The sequence below is a fragment of the Myotis yumanensis genome, unplaced genomic scaffold, assembly GCF_028538775.1.
Source record: "Myotis yumanensis isolate MYYU_CA2020_CCGP unplaced genomic scaffold, mMyoYum1.0.hap1 SCAF_11, whole genome shotgun sequence".
Taxonomy (NCBI): domain Eukaryota; kingdom Metazoa; phylum Chordata; class Mammalia; order Chiroptera; family Vespertilionidae; genus Myotis; species Myotis yumanensis.
In genome coordinates this window covers 40,724,389-40,747,682 of record NW_027223762.1, presented here as the reverse complement: position 1 = coordinate 40,747,682, position 23,294 = coordinate 40,724,389, and the positions used below count along the sequence as shown (strand labels likewise).

The 23,294-nt window shown below is 38.0% G+C and overlaps 1 protein-coding gene across 2 annotated transcripts in view; it reads left to right on the top strand.

The window, feature by feature from the left end:
* Positions 1-23,294, top strand: part of GFPT1 (glutamine--fructose-6-phosphate transaminase 1) — a 63,124-nt gene that overhangs the window by 4,281 nt on the left and 35,549 nt on the right. For both annotated transcript variants that reach the window (XM_070429384.1, XM_070429385.1), the window contains exons 2-5: positions 6,483-6,590; positions 8,940-9,047; positions 13,489-13,614; positions 20,364-20,422. In XM_070429384.1, coding sequence (XP_070285485.1) covers positions 6,483-6,590; positions 8,940-9,047; positions 13,489-13,614; positions 20,364-20,422 — 401 coding nt within the window. The remainder of the gene's footprint in view (positions 1-6,482; positions 6,591-8,939; positions 9,048-13,488; positions 13,615-20,363; positions 20,423-23,294) is intronic.

Here is a 23,294-nt window from a genome sequence, read left to right as displayed (position 1 = left end):
TAGGCCAGGAATGTTGTAGATGATTGGGCAGGACTTTTACGTTGAGTAATAGTGCCAGCCGGTAGAGAACTAGTACACTGGAAAAGATATTGATGGCATATGTTACCCAACAATCAATGGAGTCAGAAATAAATTGAGAACTGCCAGCGGGTTTGAAAGAAGAAATAGAAGTGCCAGGAAAAGAGGCCAAAGACCTGTGGTTAAAGGCAAAAGAGTTCCAAAGTAGTATGTATTGCATTGGATAGAATCTGCAAATGTAGAAGAAGGTCATCCATGTTTAATACTGCAGAGAGAAGTTAATTGCATTGGGCTATAATAAAATCCTTAGAGATGTTGCATATATGAAGGCAGAAGGACCTGAATTTGTGTTGAGGAGGAGGGCAAGTATACTAACAAAGGAGGGAGTGTTGTGGAACTGAGATTTCTGATAGAGTTGAAAAGTTGAGTTCTAGAGCTGTGGTCCTTGATTATGAGCTGTGAACTTGTTATGGAGCATTCATTGGTCAATTCATGTTCTAAGCATTATCTATAATTTGAATAAAAGTTAGATAATAAAAATTCAACCCACTATTGTATAGGATCCTCAGAATATTTTGATGTTAACAAAGAGTTCTGTATTTAGCCCAGCCAGTGTGGCTCAGTGATTGAACACTGACCTATGAACCAGGAGGTCACGGTTCGATTCCCAGTCAGGGCACATACGTGGCTTGAGGGCTCAATCCCCAGTGCGAGGTGGGCAGGAGGCAGCAGATCAATGCTTCTCTCTCATCATTGATGTTTCAATCTCTCTTCCTCTCTGAAATAAGTAAAATATATATTTTTTAAAAGTTCTGTATTTTCAAAGTTGAAGAATCACTTATGTTAGGACACATAGACCCAGGGAAAAACCACAGGACTGAAAATCTACCTTCGTAAGTGGAGGGCAGGGAAAGACTGAAGAAAGATACGTGCCACTCCAATCTGTTAATTAATAGAGTTTATTAAGGGAAATTTACATATGCGACATGTCTTGGATCCCTGTGCCACTTGGCAGGCACCAGAGAATTATATAGGGTAGAAATGGTGTGGAGATAGTCACAGGTATTAGTATATGAATGTTATCCGGTATGGAAATTACATTGATGAGGAGAACAATCTGTTCCAGGACCAATACATAACAGGAGGCAAGGGAGGGGTGCTGATTGATGTCAGAGTGAACATTAATTACGATCAGATAGTCTGTAAGGGGGGATTGCAGAAAGCCGTCTGGGTCCAGCTTATAGGACAGGCAGCAGTCACCTCACAGAACAATCTCTCCTCCATACTTATCAACAGTTATGAGTAGGAGAGGCTGGTTCAGATATGTAGAATATGTTTTCTGTTTTGAGCTCATAAGGAAGGATAAGGGTACATCATGTATTATGCTGTTAAGATGAAGATGAAGACTTCAGTTCCATAAAGTGAGAATCTGCCAAAAATGAGAAAGAAGCTGGGAAGGGAGAAATGGGAATTTGAGAATAGTCTAGATTCTAGACTTTAGAAAAGTATCTGAGGGAAAGTTAGATAAACTATGAATTAACAAGATTGGTCAGCTGTTGGAAGGGCTGTTCTGCAAGTGAACCTGAAATGGGTGGATGGACATCACTGTAAGGGTGTCAGGGATACAGGAGTAAAAGCTGGCTTGGGAGGATAATGGAAAACTGGTTTGATATGATTGATCAGAGAGAAGTGGGAGAGATTAAACGTTTGAAGATTTGTGAGCGGGAAGTGCATGATTTTTCCCAGGAAAGATGATGACATAAGTCGACTGTGAGGGATAGTATAACTAGAGGTGTCAGGGTTTAAATAGTGCTTAGAGTTCCAGATTGTTAAATGTGCAGAGAGAGGTGTTATAGAGCTCCTTCCAGTGGCAATATATATTTCCAACAAACTAGGGGACACTCAAACCACCATTTGTAAATACGAAAAATATTTTTAAACAATTAGAAAATGTGTAAATAATTGAAATTCTTCATTGTGTCACTCTATAAAATTTTTACTTTGTTTTTAGGAATGTAGAAAATTTTATCTCATAATATTTCATCTTCTAAAGGGGTCTTGCCCTAACCAGTTTGGCTCAGTGGATAGAGCGTCAGCCTGCGAACTCAAGGGTCTCAGGTTCGATTCCGGTCAAGGGCATGTACCTTGGTTTCGGGCACATACCCAATGGGTGTGAAGTAGGCAGCTGATCGATGTTTCTCTCTCATGGATGTTTCTAGCTCTCTATCCCTCTCCCTTCCTCTGTAAAAAAATCAATAAAATATATTAAAAAAATAAAAATAAAAAAATAAAGGGGTCTTACCTGTTGAATGTGCCTCTACAATTATAGTAGTATTGACTGTTTTATGACAAATATTTAGTTGATGTGTATAACTTTAATTGCAGTATTGTTCATAATTTCAAAGAGGTGGGAACATCTCAGTAGGGAAATGGTTAGGTGAAATATAACTATTGTATACTGGTATGCAGCCATTAAATAGAATTGGGTAGATGTGTTGTACTGATATAGAATGATGTCAACATTTTAATTAAACAAGTACAGAACAATATATACAGTGTCATCCAATTTATGTGTTTTTTAAAAGCCCGTTAAAGCCATATATATCTAGGTTCATTTATAGCTGAAAGATTGGGACAATGTGCATTGAATTAATGTTGGTTATCTCCCCTTTAGAAAGAGATTTTCACAATTCATTCTGTAGCCTTTGTGTAATTCGAATCTTTAATAATGGCGGTGAATTAATTTGTAAACTTGCATTATAAGCAAAAAATTTTTTAATGAAATTAATTGACCCTGGCTGGTGTGTGTTAGTGGTTGGAGCATTGGCCCATGCACTGAGGATCATGGGTTCGATTTCCAGTCAAAGGTGGACACCAGGGTTGCAGGTTCGACCCATAGCCCAGATTGGGGCGCGTGCGGGAGGCAACCAATCGATATGTCTCTCTCACATTGATGTTACCCTCTCTTTTTCTCTTTCATCCCCACCCTCTCTTTCACTCTTTCTGGAAAAAAAAAAATCAATGGGAAAAATATCCCTGCGTGAGGATTAACAAAAAGTAAAACAAGTAAATGAAATTTAATTGTTATTGTAGATGGAGTTTGATTCAGAAAGTATAAAATTTAGAGAACGAATCTGAACACAAAACTGATGAGTTCTGTTTAGAGTCTCAACATACTGAGGTTGCTAAGTGAAAAAAAATGTAGAAGTAAAATTTCTTATTCATAAGGACATACATTCAACCAGGCATAGGAACTTTAATGATTTGATTAGTTAGCTAAGTTGTATTCAGTTTTCATTTTAATAAGGCTTAAAAATCTTTACTTATGACTAAATTGCTTTTAACCAGGTGTGTCAAGTCCATGATCCAGGTTAAGCAAGGTGCTCCTAAGTGCTTTGAATTTAAGTTGCCATTTTCTGAGAATGACACCTGGAGGTACAAGCATCTATCTATTGCAGTGGTTCTCAGCCTTGGCTGCACATTAGAATCACCTGGGAAACTTTTTAAAATCCTGATTTCTGGTCCTCATCCTCCGGAAATTCTGTTTCTTTGTTACTAGAATTTCCGGAGGGTGAGGCCCAGAAATCAGGATTTAAAAAAGATTCCCAGGTGATTCTAATGTGCATCCAAGGTTGAGAACCATTGATCTATTGGTTTGGGAGTGGGGCATGGCCTGTGCTCCCTACAACTACTTTGTGTGGTTTGGGAGCAATTACTGAAGAATGGTGGAGAGTATTTTTAGGATTTTGTAGTTACCCTAAGCAGAACTGTTTATTGGGAGGTTTGATAAGACAAGTAAGTTAAAGACCTGGAAATGGGAGCAATCTAGTGATTTCTACTCTAAGCACTGTTTTGAATTAAGAATACCTCCCTTGTAAACATGCCCTTGCATGCCTGATAGGCAGGTTATATGCCATTCTATTTTCCCAGCTACCCCAAGGTTACAGATAACCCACTAATCCCAACGGGTAGACTGTCTTTAGGCCACTGTTTCTGTCAAGGAGCTGGTGTATAAAATTGGGATTTAATCTCTTTATCTTTCATTTTCCTAACCAGGGATGACTTAGGTTAATTCCCTTTCTTCCTTCTCCCATCTCTATTACTTTGATCTTAGAAAATTTCTCTGTGTGTGTCATCCTTTTCTTCCAGTCCCTGTTCAGTGATTTGAGGAAAAGATTTATATTCTGTGTGTTGTCCTTCAGTGATCGAATAAAAATACTTATTTGGGACTGATAGTTTTCTTCATTTAATCTTTATCATAAGTCAGTGACCCATAGGGGGAATAAGTGTAGAACACACAAAAGTTTGATTTACAGTTGGTAATTGGTTTAGTTTGTTCATATTATAGCTACTTTATGAAGGAACAGCAGTAACAATAAAAACCCCAGATCTCATGCAAGGTTGTGGCTGCGAAAATAATATGCTTGTATAACATATGATAACTTTAAAAAATCTTCTCAATTGTAAGGTTGTTTTTTTTTTTTAAATAATGAAATATAGAATTTTTATAAGTTCTTGGCCTTATACTTCCATTTTTGGGGAAAGTTTAAACAGTTGTTTCAGGTTATTTTGGATTTAGTTTTAAAATGTGGATTTCCTGCCTGCCCAATGTGGGTTAGTGGTTGAGTGTCATTCAGTGCACCAGTTCGGGTCTAGTCAGGGCACATGCCCAGGTTACAGAGCTCCATCCCCAGCAGAGGACTTGCCAGAGGCAGCTGTTTTATATTTCTATCTTTTTCTCCCTCTCCCTTCCTCTCTCTCTAAAAAATAATAATAAATCAATAAAAACATATTTAAAAAGAAAAAAATGTGGCTTTCCTTTTTTTTTTTAAGGGCATGATAGTTTGTTTGAAAAAATTATACTGATTATGATGCTCAGCAAACCATTATTATGGCTTCTTTGTTGGATATTAACAATTCAGTATTTTTAGATGCTGAAATGCTTCAATAGGACCAAGCTATTTATAGAAATAATGAGATCTTTTCAAATGGAAATAAAGACTAGTTGTTTTGGAATTCTACTTCACTGAGTTAATTTTATTTCCTTATGATTCAGTAACACTATAGTGTAATATAAGAAAAAGGAAATTCTTTCATAAGTAAGCAACTTGAGCTTATAATTTCCTCATATTTTGGTCTTCAATGCTCTCTCCACCTTGACCAAAGCACAATCATGGGAGGCCTCAGATAATTTCCATACTACTATTCCTAAAATGTGGATATTTTTTGCCCGTGTTGTTTACTACTTCTTTGTTTGCCTTGCTCAGTTCATATGTACTAGTTCTTTTATTTCTAGTTTTGCTTTTCCAAATTATTGCTTTTTTTCCCCTCTATGAATTCTTAAGAGTTGTTAACATTGCAGTTATTTGTTGTTAGCCAGTAACTGGTGAATAAGTGATTCAAGCTATTTTCTTTTAACATGATTATATATATATTTTAATATTTCCTCATATTATTAGAATATTTAGGTAATATTTTTCACATAATTGATAGTTATAAATTACTTATTCCTAAATGTTATTGATAGCATGATTATTGAAAGTAAGAAAAATTATTTCATCTGTATAGTTTTGTAAGATCCATATTTAGCTTAAAATACTCCAGGAAATGCTTTTCTTTAAACATAATGCTCAGTGTTTAGCAAATTTGTTGATTGGTTAGTTTTTTAAAATTAAATTTTACTTAACAAAATAGCAGTCATGGAAGATGTTACCACCCTTATGAGCTGCTTTGGGAAAAAACACACATTTATTTAAAAAAAAAATAAAATATATATATATATATATATATTTATTTATTTATTTTTTAATTGATTTTTTTACAGAGAGGAAGGGAGAGAGATAGAGAGTTAGAAACATCGATGAGAGAGAAACATCGATCAGCTGCCTCCTGCACATCTCCCACTGGGGATGTGCCCGCAACCCAGGTACATGCCCCTGATCGGAATCGAACCTGGGACCCCTCAGTCCGCAGGCCGACGCTCCATCCACTGAGCCAAACCGGTTTCGGCTAAAAAATATTTTTAATGACTTCAGGGAGGAAGGGAGAGGGAGAGAGAGAGAGAAACATCAATGATGAGAGAGAATCATTGATCGGCTTCTTCCTGCATGCTCCCTACTTGGGGCTGGAGCCTGCAACCTGGGCATGTGACCTGATCAGGAATTGAACTGTGACCTCTTGGTCCATAGGTCGATGCTCAACCACTAAGTCACACTGGCTGGGCAAAAATGAGCATTTATTTTGACATATTTGCTTTAGTCTTTTACAAATGGAAAACTCCCTTTGAAAAAGTTTCATTGCCTTTAGACAATTTGAAGTGAGGATTTACTTCTCTTTTAAAGATGGACTCTAGCTGCACATTTTTGCACATCTTAGGCATAAATATGCAAATGAAGATTATGTAATAAGTATGTTAATTTTTAATCTTTAGACAGAATTTTTAATTAATATTTGTTTATTTGCAGGTATATTTGCTTACTTAAACTACCATGTCCCTCGCACAAGACGAGAAATCTTGGAGACCCTAATCAAAGGCCTTCAGAGACTGGAATACAGAGGATACGATTCTGCTGGTAATTCCTTTAAAAATAAATATGAGTTTTGCATGATTACTGAATCTAAATGGAAAAATTTTGTTTAGGTGACTAGATCCTGTAGTAATGTTTGCTTTATTTTGGGCAAATCTAAAATCTGAACAATTTTTGTCTTTTCTCATACTTAAAGGTTTGTTCATGTAATTTCAATACTATTATTATTTATGTTGAGTATTGCTTCTTATAGGTATCTTCTTTTGTTAAGAACTGTAAAAACATAAATCATCTGGGGCAGTTTCATGGTAGAACAAAGATTTTGAAGGACTTATTCCATAAATTATCTTTTTTCTTTTCTATAAATTTAATTTGATTTTCTCCAGGTATTCCAGACTTTTGGTATGTAAACTTCTTAAGAGTCTTCTACCTTAAATAAATGACAAAGCAAATAAAAATAACTTTTTGTCAACTTTATGTTCTACTTTAGCTTCTTCCCTTAACTGTATTGGGTGTCTCCAAGATTACCCTCAGATTTGATGATTTCCTGGAAGGATTCAGCATATAGTTGTACTCATGGCTATGATTTATTACAACAAAGGAATAGAAAGCAAAATCAGTAAACAGTAAAGGCACATGGGTGAAGTCTGGAGGAAATCTGGCACAAGTTTCTAAGGGTTCTCTCCCAGTGGAGTCTTACTAGGTGCTCTTAATTCCCCCAGAAAATTTCATGATAGTTTGTGTGAAATGTTGTCTACCAGGGAAGCTCATTGGTACCTGACTGCCCAACTTTTTTATCGGGGGCTGGTCACGTAGACACCCTCTGTCTAATATGTACCAAAATTACAGACTCCTAGAAGAGAAGCAGTTGTTCAGCATAAGCCACATGGTGTACTGACTGTTTAGGTGCAGTGAGCTATTTTTCATCATAGTGGTGGGAACCCTTGTGAAATCCAAGGCCCAACTTTGCAAGCAGGCATTTCTAAGGATACCAGTGTCAGGCCTACTCTGTTAACTCTTTTTCTGTACATTTAACATTGCCAGCTGTGATGGGCATTTATCTTTCACTAGAGTCCTGGTGCATGAAATGCGTGAACAGGTAGGGTCCCTAGGCCTGGCCGGCAATCAGGGCTGATCAGGGCCTTCCCCCAGCTGCTGGCTGCTGGCTGCTGGCCGCTGGCCAGGGCCTTCCTTCATTCTGCACTGCCCCCTGATGGTCAGCGCACATCATAGCGAGCAGTCGAACTCCTGAGGGGACAATTTGCATATTAGCCTTGTATTATATAGGATTATATAGGATGACTTTCCTCAATTAATGGCAAGTCAGTTCCTCAACTACTTTGTTCTTAAAATTCTCTCCTTCCTTAGCTTCTCTGACAACACATCTCATTATCTTCCTTACATACTGATTATTTCTTTTCTGTCTGCTTTGGGGCCTCTTTTTCTTAAATATTAATGTTCTTCAAGATACTGTCCTAGGCCCACTTTTCTTCATGGGTGAGCTCTGACTTCAGCTTCCCATATGTTGGTGACTTAAAATCCAGATGTTTTCCCCAAATTGCACAGCCTCCTAGATATTTCTTCCTCAATAAACCAAGATATTAGAACTTTTGTATGTTTATAATTGAACTGAGTATCCAGTTTTCACCCCACTCTCCAATCAGTACTTTCTGTGTGCCTTTTATCACCAAGTCCTTTGTTTGAGCCTAGGAGGTACCCCAGACTTCTCCTGCTTTCTCATGTTATATCTAGTCATTTCTACTCAATATCACCCATATCTATCTTCATTACCATTGTTTAGTTCAGGCCCTCTTTCTTTAGATTTGCTATAGCTATAACTTCTGAGAACTGGTTTCTTCTTTCTGTTTCTCTAGTCTAACTTCTTACACTGTTTCCAAAGAGATTTTTAAAACTTTTTTTGCCATGTGATTTCTCTACCTCAAATTACTTTGCTTTCCCAATACCTTCAGAGTAACTTTGTCAGACTCCTTAGGATCTTAAGTAGAATCTGAAGAGAGTATGTCCTGACATTCCCTCTTTATCGCGCTTCTGAGGTGGGTGCCCATCTTCTGTTTTTCTCTACTCTACTCCATTCACAAGCTAGTATAATACTTTTTTATAATCTGAAACCAGACTGAATGTAATTATTTTTGTCTTTGTCTTCTCAATACACTATTAGAAATTTGTGGAAAGGAACTGGGTTATTTTCATTTTTGTCTGTAGCAGCTGTTCTGGTTCTTGACATGTAATGGATGTTTAGTATATGTTGAATTGGTAATAAGTTAATGAATTAATTAGATTAAAAAATATTTTAATTAAAAATTTTGCCTCACACTGATAATCTAAATAATAGCCAGTTTTTAAATCTTGCTATTCTGTCTTTTGATGATTTAGGTGTGGGAGTTGATGGAGGCAATGACAAAGACTGGGAAGCAAATGCCTGCAAAATCCAGCTCATTAAGAAGAAAGGGAAAGTAAAAGCGCTGGATGAAGAAGTTCACAGTAATGTACTTAGTTTAGTTTTTGTCCCCCTCCCCCTTTTCTTCCTTCTCCCTTATCAAATTACCATTCTTCCCATATTTTAGGGCCCATTTAGTGATTATTAATATTGAAGGGAGGGGAGAAAAGTAGTTTTGTTACTGTCTGTACTAGTTTTAAAATATACCTGAGCTTCAAAAATGATCATATTAATTAGGGAAGGAAATTAGTTAGGTCCACTGCATTTAGAGTAAGATCAGTATTCTAAAACGAAGTAACCACAGTTTGTGAGGAAGGGCCTTTCATAGGATAAACATAAGGAAGGCAAGTTTGTTGATGGAATGGGAGATAGTCCTTTTTAAAATTAAAAAAAAATGTATTTAAAAAGTGTATGTATTTCAGAGAGGAAAGGAGAGGGAGAGAGAGGTGGAAACATCAATGATAAGAGAGAATCATCGCCGAAACCGGTTTGGCTCAGTGGATAGAGCGTCGGCCTGCGGACTGAAAGGTCCCAGGTTCGATTCCGGTCAAGGGCATGTACCTGGGTTGCGGGCACATCCCCAGTGGGAGATGTGCAGGAGGCAGCTGATCGATGTTTCTCTCTCATTGATGTTTCTAACCCTCTATCTCTCTCCCTTCCTCTCTGTAAAAAATCAATAAAATATATTAAAAAAAAAAAAAAAAAAGAGAGAGAATCATCAATCGGCTGCCTCTTGCACTCCCCACACTGGGGATTGAGCCCGCAACCCAGGCATGTGCCCTGACCGGGAATCGAACCATGACCTCCTGGTTCATAGGTTGATGCTCAACCACTGAGCCACGCCAGCGGGTGGGAGAGAGTCTTTTTAACATTTTTTTAAATTAAATTTATTGGGGTGATATTGATAGACATAGAGATTGTTTCTACATTTTGCTGCAATGAATCTTGTCATGCTCCTTGTCCACAGTATTTTTTTCAAGTATATAACCAACAGTAGAGGTGCTTGGGCACAGGGTATAGGCATCTCTCTTACAGACATGGCCAGATTGCTCTTCAAAGTGATTTATTAATTTTGGATAATTAATACCACTAAGGGAATGGGATAGTAAATTGTAATGACAGTGAGTGACCATATGTAACTTTTGAAAGGAGGGCACTGGGTCTGGTTCTGCATGTGGGGACCTGGAGAATTACGGGGAACCTAATGTTGAGTGAAAAAAACAGCCAGCAGTATAGGATATGTAAGGAGTAGGACCATTTATGTTGACGTTTGTTATCTCTGGATGTAGGTATTTGAGTCTTTATCATTGCCAGCAAATTTAAATGTTTGAATTATTAAAAAAGAGAAGGGTGACATCTAAGAGAAGGTATGAAGAGGGCAAAAAGCCTTGGGCATGAAGTTGGTGAGAAGACACAAGGTACAAGTAAGGAAATTATTGAGGGGTTACAGCTCAGATAGGTGAAGGCACAGGGAGAGAGTTAACCTTTATAGGAGTCAAACGTAAAAGAAAAGCTAAGTTAGACAGTTATGAGGTAAGAGGGAAAAGCTTACTAAAGTGGAAATTGAAGGAATATAGGTAGAATTGAGGCTTAAGGAGAATAGAAAAGATGTCATGAATGGCTGGGGAATTGAATGACCTATCAGCTTAATGAATAAAGAACATGGGTACATGTTTCTTAAATGGCAATAGTGAAGTAAATAGAGTTGGTAATTAGCCTGAACTTGATATGGATTTAATTTACAGATTCCTGTTAAAGACTCTTTCTCCAATGTTGCTTGCCAGCATGTTGGGGGAGATGCTTTAATTATAGTTAGCCTTTTTTAAACTAATCAGATGCTTTTATTACTTGCATTAGCTTGTTAACTAGTGATAAACAGTATCCTTTATCTGGAGGTCATTTATTAGGCCACCTTAATTATTCAGAACACAGGTAAGCCAGGAAAGAATGCATTGATGATTGTATCTGTTTACTGTTGGAGCCGTCCAATAAAGATTTGTGTATCTGCTCTATTTATTTAGCTTTTAGTGCTTACAGTTCAAAGATAGTAAGACAAGCTGCTGCTTTTGTAGAACTCAAATTCTGATGGAAGCCAGATTGACAACGTCATAAATGTAATAAATAGTGCAACAGAGTTTACCATTGTGTGTTTTTTTAAAATATGTTTTTATTGATTTTTAGAGAGTGAGGAAGTGAGAGGGATAGAGAGATAGAAACACCGATTGGCTGCCTCCTGCATGCCCCTTACTGGGAATTGAGCCCGCAATCTGGGCATGTGCCTCCAGCGAGAATTGAACTGGTGAACTCTTGGTTTATGGGTTGACCCTCAACCACTGAGCCACATCGGCTGGGCACCATTGTGGTTTTAAATTTAGGCTCTGGGGTAAACCAGATTTGGGTTGAAATCCTATCTCTACTTACTATTCACTATGAACTTTGGTAGGCAGATTTTGTGATTTCTTTGAGCCTCAGTTTTTTTTATCTGTAAAATGGAGAAAACAGTGCCCCTCCTCCCAGAGTATTCTGAGAATTCAATAATAAAATGAATATTTATTGAGTACCTATTATATACCAGCCATCATTCTAGGTCCTGAGGACAAAACAGAACAAGATAGGCAAAACCCTCTGCCATGATGGAGTTTACTGTTTAATGAAACAGGCAGATAAATATATAATGTTAAGTAGTGATTAAGTGCTATGAAGAAAAAGTATAGTAGAGGTGACATTTGAGCAGATGCCATGTGATTGTCTGAAAGAGGGAATTCTGGGCAGAGGGAACACCAAGTGCAAAGACCCTGTGAGGGCTTGGCTATCGTAAAGATGAAAGTCAGTGAGGCTAGGGCACAGTAAGTGAGGAGAAGAGTGGCGGGAAATGAAGCTAGAGAGGTGGCTGAGGGCTAGGTCATGTAGGATCTTAAGAAGGATGGATTTTACTGTGTCATGCAAAGCCATTAGAAAATTTTGTGTAGGAGAGTGACAAGATCTGACTTCATTTTGAAAGGATCACTTTTGTTGGTGTGCAGAACTAGATTGTACAGGTGGAAGACTGGATACAAGGAAACTAGTGAGAATTCTGTCGAAGTAGTTCAGGTGAGAGATGGTGGTGGCATGAGTCACAGTGATGAGGGGTGGGAGATAAGGATAGAAAGGTAGATAGGGGACAGATATGTAGTACCTTATATGCTATGAAAAGGTATTGGGCTTTATTTTGAGAAAATGGCTCTCTGGTTATATGTTAGAATTTGAGGATCTTTTTGCAAATCTCTGTGACTAGGTTTAGGATGATTCATATGTGCATACCACTTTTTAAAGCAATGGAAGTCTATTCAAGGATTTTAAACTTATTTCTTGATCAGATTTGTATTTTAGAATGACCTCTCATTAGCCAGTATAAAAACCACAAAAACTGTGCTAAAGACTAAGCTAAAGTACATGGACGTTCAGAGTTCTGAGCAGTTTATTCCTAATTTAGACCTAATTCTGATAAACTTTGTTATCTGATAAGCTTTATCTTAGCTAAATGAATTTTATATTTAGGAAATTAGAAGAAGGGCATTACTATTAAGTAACTAGAACTATCCTTTTTTTCTCTCTCCCCCTCTACCCCCGGAAGAAGCAAGAAGAGAGAGCTCATAGGGAAAAGGAATCAGAATAGCTGCTTTACAAGATCAAGGAGCATCAGTCTGTAACCCCATATTTTCACAGTGTTGCTCTGTTCACAAGAACCTATTCTTTGATTTTGGAAGCTCTTCATAATTGCAGTTTATATTGTGAGATATGTTTGGGGACCAAGGAAATTATAGTCATAAGGCTATGTGGCACTGAGAAAATGAATTTATTTTTACATGTCTAATTAAAACAGTACTGATTATTTCCAAAGTGAAGATTAAATATAGATTAAAAAATCACATTCACTCTCTTTGTCCTTAACTCCTGAGTGTGAAAAATTTTAAGCCTCCAGAAAAGTTGAAAAAATACATTAACCACCCATATATTTCATCTTATCTTTACCAATTGTTAACATTGTCACATTTGCTTTATCTTTTTTAAAAAAAAATTGATTTTAGAGAGAGGAAGGGAAGGAGGGAGAGAGTGATGGAGGAAGAGGGAGAGAGAGAGAGAAATTTTGATAGGTTGCTTCTTGCATGTGCCCTGCCAGGATTGATCCCATAACCTGGATATGTGCCCTGACCAGGAATTGAACTCACTACCTTTTTGGTGCATGGGACAATGCTCCAACCAACTGGGCCACACTGGCCAGGGCACTTTATCTCTCTGAATACATTTTCTTGGGTTGTTATTGGAACCATTTATTTTAAATATTTCAGCTGCATCCTGCATTAACTCCTCTAAATCTTTTAATTACTATTTTGAGTATGCCTGATCTTCAGTTTTAATAATTGTATATTCCAGGTAAACAGTGCTGTAATAATTACATTGAAATATAGCATGATTTAATATTGGAATTTTTCATTTTATCTTCAGAACAACAGGATATGGATTTGGATATAGAATTTGATGTACACCTTGGAATAGCTCATACCCGTTGGGCAACACACGGCGAACCCAATCCTGTCAATAGCCATCCCCAGCGCTCTGATAAAAATAATGGTATGGACATAAAAATGCTTTGGAATGATTGTAGAGGCTCGATAATGGGAAAAGAATGGAAGCTCTTATGTTTTCATAATTTTAATTTGGAAAATTTCAAACATATTCATATGTAGAGAATATATAGAACCTGAGGCATCCATTACCCAGCCTCCACATTTATCAATATCTGATCAGTTATGTTTATCCATAGCCCCTATCTAGATTATCTTGGAAGCTAGTAGATATTGTATATATAGATATATCACAGATAGCTAGATATCATAACACTTATTTTGTAAATATTTAAGAGTGTATTTCTAAAAGGTAAGGATTTAGTAGATTGATATGTCTCTTAAGAGACTTCTCCCTTTCTCTCCTTTTTCCTTACAGTTTACTCTGTTTGTCCTATAGAATTTTCTATAGTTTAGGTCATGTTAATTGCATTCATCCTGTGGGTCATTTAATATGTTTCTCTGTCCATTTTTTTTATTATAAACTAGAGGCCTGGTGCACGACATTCGTGCACTGGGGGGGGAGGGGGAAGCGGGTCCCCTTTAGCCCAGCCTGCGAATTCTCGCATTCCGGGATCCCTCAGGGGATGTTCGACTGATGGCTGAGGCCCACTCCCTGCTGGACCTAAGCCATCAGTCGGACATCCTTAGCACTGCCACGGAGGCGGGAGAGGCTCCTGCCACTGCGCTCACCAGCCGTGAGCCTGGCTTCTGGTTGAGTGGTGCTCCCCCGGTGTTAGCACACTCACCACCAGGGGAGAGCTCCTGCGTTGAGTGTCTGCCCCCTGGTGGTCAATTCGTGTCATAGTGACCAGTCATTCTGCCTTTCAGTCTATTTGCATATTAGCCTTTTATTATGTAGGATTGGTACAGTGTTTGTTTACAACTGCAGGTATATAATTGTTAAATGATAACCTTGGAGGTTGAACGTTTTTCTGAAAGAAAGGATTTATTGAGCCATAAGCTAGGCAGAAAAAGGACCAGTTTCTGGGACAGTTTAGACCACCATCAGTAGGGCTAGTTGGGAAGACAAATATGCCCGCCATCCTGGGATTGATGGAGTTCTTTTATACGATGATTTTGGAGAAGAAAGCTGTAAGTTGTTTTGAAAGAATTTACATTGGCTATGGATAAGGGGTGTGGGAATAGGTGAAGCAGGGCTAGTTCTGGGAGAGGTGTATGGTAAGGAAGAAGTATTTGTTGCTTTTGGATTGATTGTGGGCAACAGCCCAGAAAGTTTATGCGTAAACAGGATGCGGTGGGTGCCGTCTGGTGGTTGGCTATTCTCTCTAGATAAGAACTGAAATAGGGGCCTAGAAGTTGATTCAAAGTTTCAACATACATTAAGGAATGCTAGCAGTCTTTTGTTTGTTTCTGTTCCTGTCTCTGTTAACTGATTAACTCTCCCTGCCTCTTCTTCCCACCCTCTGGCCTGCTGTAATTTATTTTAGGACATCTCAGAATTTCTTTTCTTGTCATAATGTTGGATGTTTTTCTTTGTGTTGTTAGCAGTCATTGATGATCATTGCCAAGATTAATTATTTCTTTAGGGGTTTTAAATTGGTGATAGTCTAGTACTATCATTCCTTCTTTCATTTATTATCTCAAATACTTCCCTATAAAGAGAATCTTCTCCATATCAACTGCTTGGTTACCCTGAGTTACAGAGCATATAGGAAAGGCAGGATTAATGTTTTATCTCCCCCCGCCCCCTTCATTTACCATTTTTAAAAAATGAAGTGGTTCATATGTTCTAAAATGAATAATGAGTTCTTTTTAAAATTATAAAATCATGGATTTAAAATATTTCATATGATTCAAAACACTGAAGTAATTGTCTATATTGATACACAAAAATCTTTAGCCATTGGGAACTTACTCAGGTTGGCTTCTAAGTCCTTTTGACATGACCCCTGTAGACTCAATAGTCTGTTATTTTCTGGTAGGCCAAGATGTTCCACGTTCCTCTACTCCTGCCCCATGCTTGGAATCAGCCATTTCTCTAAGGAAGCCCCAGTTCTTTTTAGTGGAAATGATACTTAAAGACTATAAGCCATGTCTTAGACATGTTCATCACACATAGGTCTTTTCAGTGGGCAGAGCTAGGAGATACACATACCTGTGTGTGTGCACTTGCACACGTATAAATTTAAAGATAAAACAACATAATTTTACACTAACAATTCTAACTCAGATTCAGGGTTGTAAAGTTTTGACTTTACCTGATTCATCTATGTATTTTCTTTTATTCATGTAGTTCTTAACATCAGTAACATACTTATTTATCTGTTACATGATATACATAAAATAATCATAATACCAATACTTCCTTAAGAATATATTTACTGTTTGTTAGTTTTTCTTGTTAATTTTTTGTCCTTAGGGTATATCTCTTTAGGGATATATAATCAAATTTCTGTGTTTTAGAATCACTTGGAATAATCCTTCTATCTGTAGTTGTGCTACCAGCTGGATACAGCATTCTATTAATATATTTTATTTTATTTTGAGTTTTAGGGATTGATTTTTTTAAAAAATCAATTTTATTTCAAATGAAAATATTTGCATTGTTCTGAGGTCACACCTATAAAAAAGGCATGTTAAACTCTGGCTAGTTTTGCTCAGTGGATAGTGATGGCCTGTGGACTGAAGGGTCCCAGGTTTGATTCTGGTCAAGGGCACTTACCAGTGCAGCTGCATGTAGAAGGCAACCAATTGATGTGTCTCTCCTACTTTGATATTTCTCTCTGTCTCTTCCCCTCCTTTCCACTCTCTAAAAATCAATGGCAAAATATCCTCAGGTGAAGATTAACAAAAAAAATAAAATAAAATAAAAAAATAGGCATGTTAAAATAAGTCTAGTTTCTGTCTTATTTTTCTTATTCCATCTTTTCCTGGAAATAACCATTTAAAAGAGTCTATTCTTTTGTTTTTTTAAAGAAAAGAAAGTCCTGGCCAGGTAGCTCAGTTAGAGTGTCCTCCCGATACAGCAAGGTTGTGGGTTTGATTCCCAATCAGGGCACATATAAGAATCAACTAATGAATGCATAAATAAGTGGAACAACAAAACTGACATTTCTCTCTCTCTCTCCCTCCCTCCCTCCCTCCCTCCCTCCCTTCCCTCCCCTCCCTCCCCTCCCTCCCCTCCCTCCCCTCCCTCCCTCCCTCTTCTTTCCTCTCTCTAAAATTAAAAATCTATAATAATAAAAGCATAATATGCTAATTAGACGGGACATCCTTCTGGACGACCTTCTGGATGAAGCTGGGCTTCTAGGGAAGCCTGGCTCCTGGGTGCAAGAGGGAAGCCAGTGCCGGCAGCTGGGGGAAGGAAGGCCTACTCTTGCACAAATTTTGTGCATCAGGCCTCTAGTTAAATAAGTAAATACATACAAAAGTATGTGTGTGGCCGGAACCGGTTTGGCTCAGTGGATAGAGCATCGGCCTGCAGACTGAAAGGTCCCAGGTTCGATTCCGGTCAAGGGCATGTACCTGGGCTGCGGGCACATCCCCAGTGGGGGATGTGCAGGAGGCAGCTGATCGATGTTTCTCTCTCATCGATGTTTCTAACTCTCTATCTCTCTCCCTTCCTCTCTGTAAAAAATCAATAAAATATATTTAAAAAAACCCAAAAAAAAACAAAAAAAACAAAAGTATGTGTGTGTATATATGTATGTGTGTGTATATACATCCCTTTTGAGATAAGATTGTATAATTTAATTAAGAAGCTGCCGTTTTAGGTTTCTATGCTTCACATAATTATCATTGAACCAGATTAGAATGCTAACAACTTAACCTCTCAAACGTTTAATTCTGACAAGGCCTTTATAGAAAATTCCTAAAAACATATCTAGATTATGTTTTGAGAATTTGGCTTTAATTAAGTCTTTATGTCAACTATTAGCTATTTATGATTCTCTGTGTTCTAGCATTAAAAATATTTAGTTTTTTTTTTTTTTTTTTGTAGTGGTAGTATTTTGTGGTATCATTTTTTTCTTTCTTAAAAAATCTAGTGAAAATGCTTAATTTATTATCTGGGTTGTAATGCATTCAGTCCTGACATTTAATGTCAGGTCAAATATCAGATTGTTAAGTATTTTAAAAGCATTTTTATATAAAATTGAATTTAGTGGTAATTTCTCTCCTCACATGAATTTTAAATAATAAATTCATATTAGTGATCTTTTTTTTTTTTTTAAATTAAATTTTTATTGTTCAGATTACATTTGTTCCTCTTCCCCCCCCCCCCCATAACTCCCCTCCTTCCAGTTCCCGCCCCACCCTCCGCCCTCACTCCCCACCCACTGTCCTCATCCATAGGTGCACGATTTTTGTCCAGTCTCTTCCCGAATCTCCCATTCCCCTTTCCCCCCAAGAATAGTCAGTCCATTCCCTTTCTATGTCCCTGATTCATTATAATCACCAGTTCATTCTGTATATCAGATTATTTATTCACTTGATTCTTAGATTCACTTGTTGATAGATGCATGTTTGTTGTTCACAATTTGTATCTTTTCCTTTTTCTTCTTCCTCTTCTTAAAGGATACCTTTCAGTATTTCGTATAATACTGGTTTAGTGGTGATGAACTCCTTTAGCTTTTCCTTATCTGTGAAGCTCTTTATCTGACCTTCAATTCTGAATGATAGCTTTGCTGGATAAAGTAATCTTGGTTGTAGGTTCTTGGTATTCAGCACTTTGAATATTTCTTGCCATTCCCTTCTGGCCTGCAAAGTTTCTGTTGAGAAATCAGCTGACAGTCGTATGGGTATTCCCTTGTAGGTAATTGAGTCTCTTTCTCTTGCTGCTTTTAAGATTCTCTCTTTGTCTTTTGCTCTTGGCATTTTAATGATGATGTGTCTTGGTGTGGTCCTCTTTGGATTCCTTTTGTTTGGGGTTCTCTGTGCTTCTTGGACCTGTAAGTCCATTTCTTTCACCAGGTGGGGGAAGTTTTCTGCCATTATTTCTTCAAATAGGTTTTCAATATCTTGCTGTCTCTCATCTTCTGGCACTCCTATAATTCTGATATTAGTCCGCTTGAAGCTGTCCCAGAGGCTCCTTACACTGTCTTCACACTTTCGGATTCTTTTTTCATTTTGCTTTTCCAGTTGGGTGTTTTTTGCTTCTTCGAATTTCAAATCTTTGGTTTGATTCTTGTGCTCCTCTGGTCTGCTATTGGGTATAATATTCTTTATTTCAGTCCGTGTATGCTTACTTTCTAATTTCTTTATCGTAGCATCGAGGGTCTCATTAGTTTTCGTGAGGCTCTGCTCAAGTTTATTGCAAGCCCTCAAAATTGCGATTTTTAGCTCCATATCCTCCATTTCTGTCATGTTTTTTTGTCTCCGCATCTTTTATGCTTTCTTGGTGCACCCTTTGTGGTCTTTGTGCGCAGTCTTGTTCTAGTTAAGCCTTAATTGTTGTAGTTAATACTAGAGGGATTTGACCACCAGGCCGACTGGCTGTGGGAATCAGCTGTGTGGAAAACTTCTGTCCTCTGGGGAGGTGCTAATCTAGCCTTTGCCTGAGGCGATCGGCAAATGGCTCTGCGCAGGGCTTGGGCGGTGCGGGATCAACTGGGCGGGGGGAGGGAGCAGCTATGGCTGCTCTCAGTCCGTCCCCAGGGGCTCTGCCTCTCTGTCCCAGCAACCGCTGCAAACCTCGGAGGGACCGTAGCCAGACAGTCCCGCTTCTCCCGTTTGAGTCTGGGTCCCTAGAGACTCGCCCGGATCTGTAGCCCAGAGTCTGAGACTCCCTCCTGATTGAAAACGACAACCGCGCCCTCAGCCACCAGCCCGCTTTGCGCGCGCACCACCGCACCACCGTACCTTTAAATTTTCCACACTGCGCCTCCTCTGAGCCTCGTAATGCTGTTGTTTTTCCTTCTAGTTGAAGAGTCTCTCCTCAGCCAGCCTTCCTGTGGTTCTGGTTGATGTCCGTTCTGTCTTTTAGTTGTATTTTTGAAGTGGTTGTTTGCAGCCGCAGTCTTCGGTGTTTACCTATGCCGCCATCTTCGATTCTCCCCATATTAGTGATCTTTACATTGTCAGTTGCTATAAATAATAATATTGTCAACTCTTGATTATCCATTTTTACATTCTTCGAAGTTATTTCATAAAGTTGAAAATTATCCCACTATCATGTGTATTTGATGTTGGAATTCTGTTTTAACATTTATTTATCACTTAGGAATTGTCTGGACCTCAGATAAATAGATTTAATTATAGAACTGAATAATGTCTGGTTTTTCTTATTAATTTATTTAACTTTAGTTCTTAAGTTCATTTAGTGCAATCAGATAATTGTATTAGTTTTAAAGATTTCTCTTTAAATTTAGGAATGTTTTATGCATAAGAATGGAGGAACAAAGAAGTAAGAATAATAGTTATTTAGTTCAACCTTCTCAATTTGCAAATGAGCACATATACCCAAGGAATTTGCTCCTTTCACATGGTGACATTGGGTTAGTAATTTAGCCACAGCTGAAATTGATGACTCTAGACACCAGCTTATTGTATTTCCCCACTGTACCCACCTCCCTCCCACTCTTTACTTCCACTAAGCCACATAAACTAAACTGTGCTGCTGATCTACCCAAGGATAATCTGGTAACAAAAAGTAGATAATACTTGATTACACCTTGAAGTATAGCATGTGACACATTTTTTGTCTTTTTTGAAAAATCTCTTTAACAGTAATGGCTATTTATAATGTTTACTATGCCTATAATTTTTGGTCATTAATTTCTTTATCTCTTTTAGAATTTATTGTTATTCACAATGGAATCATCACCAACTACAAAGACTTGAAAAAGTTTTTGGTAAGTAAATTGACCTAAAAAGACCACCAGCGTTTGACAGTACTTTTAATGAGAGCAGAGAGGTTGTTTGTTGAGATGTGCAATAAATACTATCTAGGTGTGATCAAGTAATTCCTAAGACAGTTTCAAGGGTATGGTGGTTTATTGGACTTTTCTTTGTTGACAATGGAACATTTTTGTTCCTTATATGAAAAGGAAACAATTATTTGGCTTTGTTATGAATGATCCAGAAACTCAACTAAAATTGGAATTTTGTGGTTATGTCTTTTGCATTAAGAGAAACCTTGTTTGCCATTTTTAAAAGATTCTAGGATATGTAAGAGGAATCAGAACAGATTAAATGAAGGTTCTATGCCCTAAATAGCTATGTACTTACCTAGTAATGATCATGATGATGACTTTTATAATGGCTTCTCAGGTCTGTCCAACTGAACTTTCTGTAGTGATGGAAACCTTCCATATCTGTACTGTCCAATATAGTAGCCACTGTTCATATAGGGCTTTTGAGCTAGTATGACTAAGGAATTAAATTTGAAATTATTTCACTTCAATCAATTTAAATTTAAATAGCCACGTATATTTAATGTCTATAGTATTGCATAGTAAAATATCATTGTTAAATAAAGAATTATCATATTCATTATGGGATTTGTTTTTATATTATATATTTTAATTATTTAAAATTTATTTAATTCATATTGGCATATAGATTTATGTAAATATATTTTTATTGATTTTAGAGAAGAAGGGAGAAGGAGAGAGAGAGTGAGACATCAATGATGCGAGAGAATCATCGTATGGCTGCCTCCTGCACGCCCCCTACTGGGGATCGAGCTTGCAACCCAGGCATGTGCCCTGACTGGGAATTGAACTGTGACCTCCTGGTTCATAGGTTGGCACCCACCACTGAGCCACACCAGCTGGGTTGTTTATTTTTATTTTTTAAAACTTTATTGTTGAGTATATTATAGATGTGTCCTCGCCCCTCCCCCCCTTTCTTCCCCTCCACTCGGATCCACCCTGCCCCAGGCCTTCACCACTCTATAGTTTGTGTTCATGTGTAATGCATGTATGCATGTAAGTTCTTTAGTTAATCACTTTCCACCCACACCCCCCTCTTCCCTCTGAGATTTGTTGGTCTGTTCCATGTTTCCATGTTTCTGATTCTATTTTATTCATCAATTTATTTTATTCATTAGATTCCTTGTTCATTTATTTTGATTTTTAGATTCAGTTGTTGATATGTATTCATTGCCATTTTATCGTTCATATTTTTTAACCTTTTTTTCCTTCTTAAAGAAGACCCTTTAATGTTTCATTAATGCTCATTGGTGGTGATGAACTCCTTTAGCTTTTTCTTGTCTGTGGAGCTCTTTATCTGACCTTTAATTATAAATAATAGCTTTGCTGGATAATCTTGGTTGTAGGTCCTTGCTTTTCGTCACTTTGAATATTTCTTGCCACTCCCCTCTTGCCTACAAAATTTGTTGAGAAATCACCTGACAGTCGTATGGGTGCTCCCTTGTAAGTAACTAACTGCTTTTCTCTTGCTGCTTTTAAGATTCTCTCTTTGTCTTTAACTTTTGACATTTTAATTATGTCTTGGGTATGGGCCTCTTTGGGTTCATCGTGCGCTTCCTGGACTTGTATGTCTTGTTATATCACCAGGTAAGGGAAGTTTTCTGTCATTATTTTTTCAAATAGATTTTCAATTTCTTGCTTCGTTTCTGCTTCTGGCATCCCCCTGATGTGAATGTTGGTATGCTTGAAGTTGTCCCAGAGGCTCCTTACACTATCTTCATATTTTTAGATTCTTTTTTCTTTTTGCTTTTCTGATTGGGTGTTTTTTGCTCCTTCATTCCAAATTGCTGATTTGATTCTCGTCATCCTCTACTGTTGATTGCCTATAAATTATTCTTCATTTCAATTAGTGTAGCTTTCATTTCTGACTTTTCCTTTTTTATGTTGTTGAGGGTCTCACTAAATTCCTTGAGGTTCTCACCAAGTTCCTTGAAGTTTTCATTGAGTTTCTTGAGTATCCTTTGAACCCTGTATCCGGTAATTTGCTTGCTTCCATTTATTTAGTTCTTTTTCTGTTTTTTCATTTGTGTCATGTTTCTTTGTTCTGCATTTTGGCTGCTTTCCTGTGTTTGTTTCTATGTATTAGGTAGAGCTGCTATATCACCTGGAATTGTTAGAGTGGCCTTGTGTATTATGTGTCCTGTAGAGCCCAGTGGCTCAGCCTCCCCAGTCACCTGAGCTGGGCACTCTAAGTGTGCCCCTGTGTGGGTTGTATGTGCTTTCCTGTTGTAGTTGAGCCTCAATTGCTTTTGGCATCACTGGGAGGGATTGACCTTCAGGCCAATTGGCTGTGCAGACCAGCTTTGACTACAGAGGAAGAGCTGTTGTGTAGGAGACACCCTTATGGAGCAGAACTTGCTTTAGTGGGGCTTTGGTGCTCACCAAGTCTTCCCCTTCAGTATGTCACTGGTGGATGTGATAGGCTGTAATCTGTCATGGTCTGAAGGTGGCCACCGGTTACAGTGGCTCTGGGGCCTCCTGGGAGGTGCAAAGTCAGCTACTGCTTGTGCCTTGCCTGGGGATACCCGTCAAGCTATGGAGTGATCTGCAGATGGCTGCTACTTGTGTTGGGCTTGGAGGTGCCCAGGAGAGGCAAGGTGTGAACCAAGGCAGGCTGCTGCTATTGCTGGTTCTAGGGCCACTTATTGAGAGGTATGGGGCATGCTAGGCCAGCTGCTGCTTGTTTGAGAAATATTAGGAAAATCTTAAGCCTGAGCCAAGAGGCCATTTATATGGAAAAGCCACTACAAACAGGTTGGGTGGGCACATAATTTGGGTGTGGTGGGGTCTC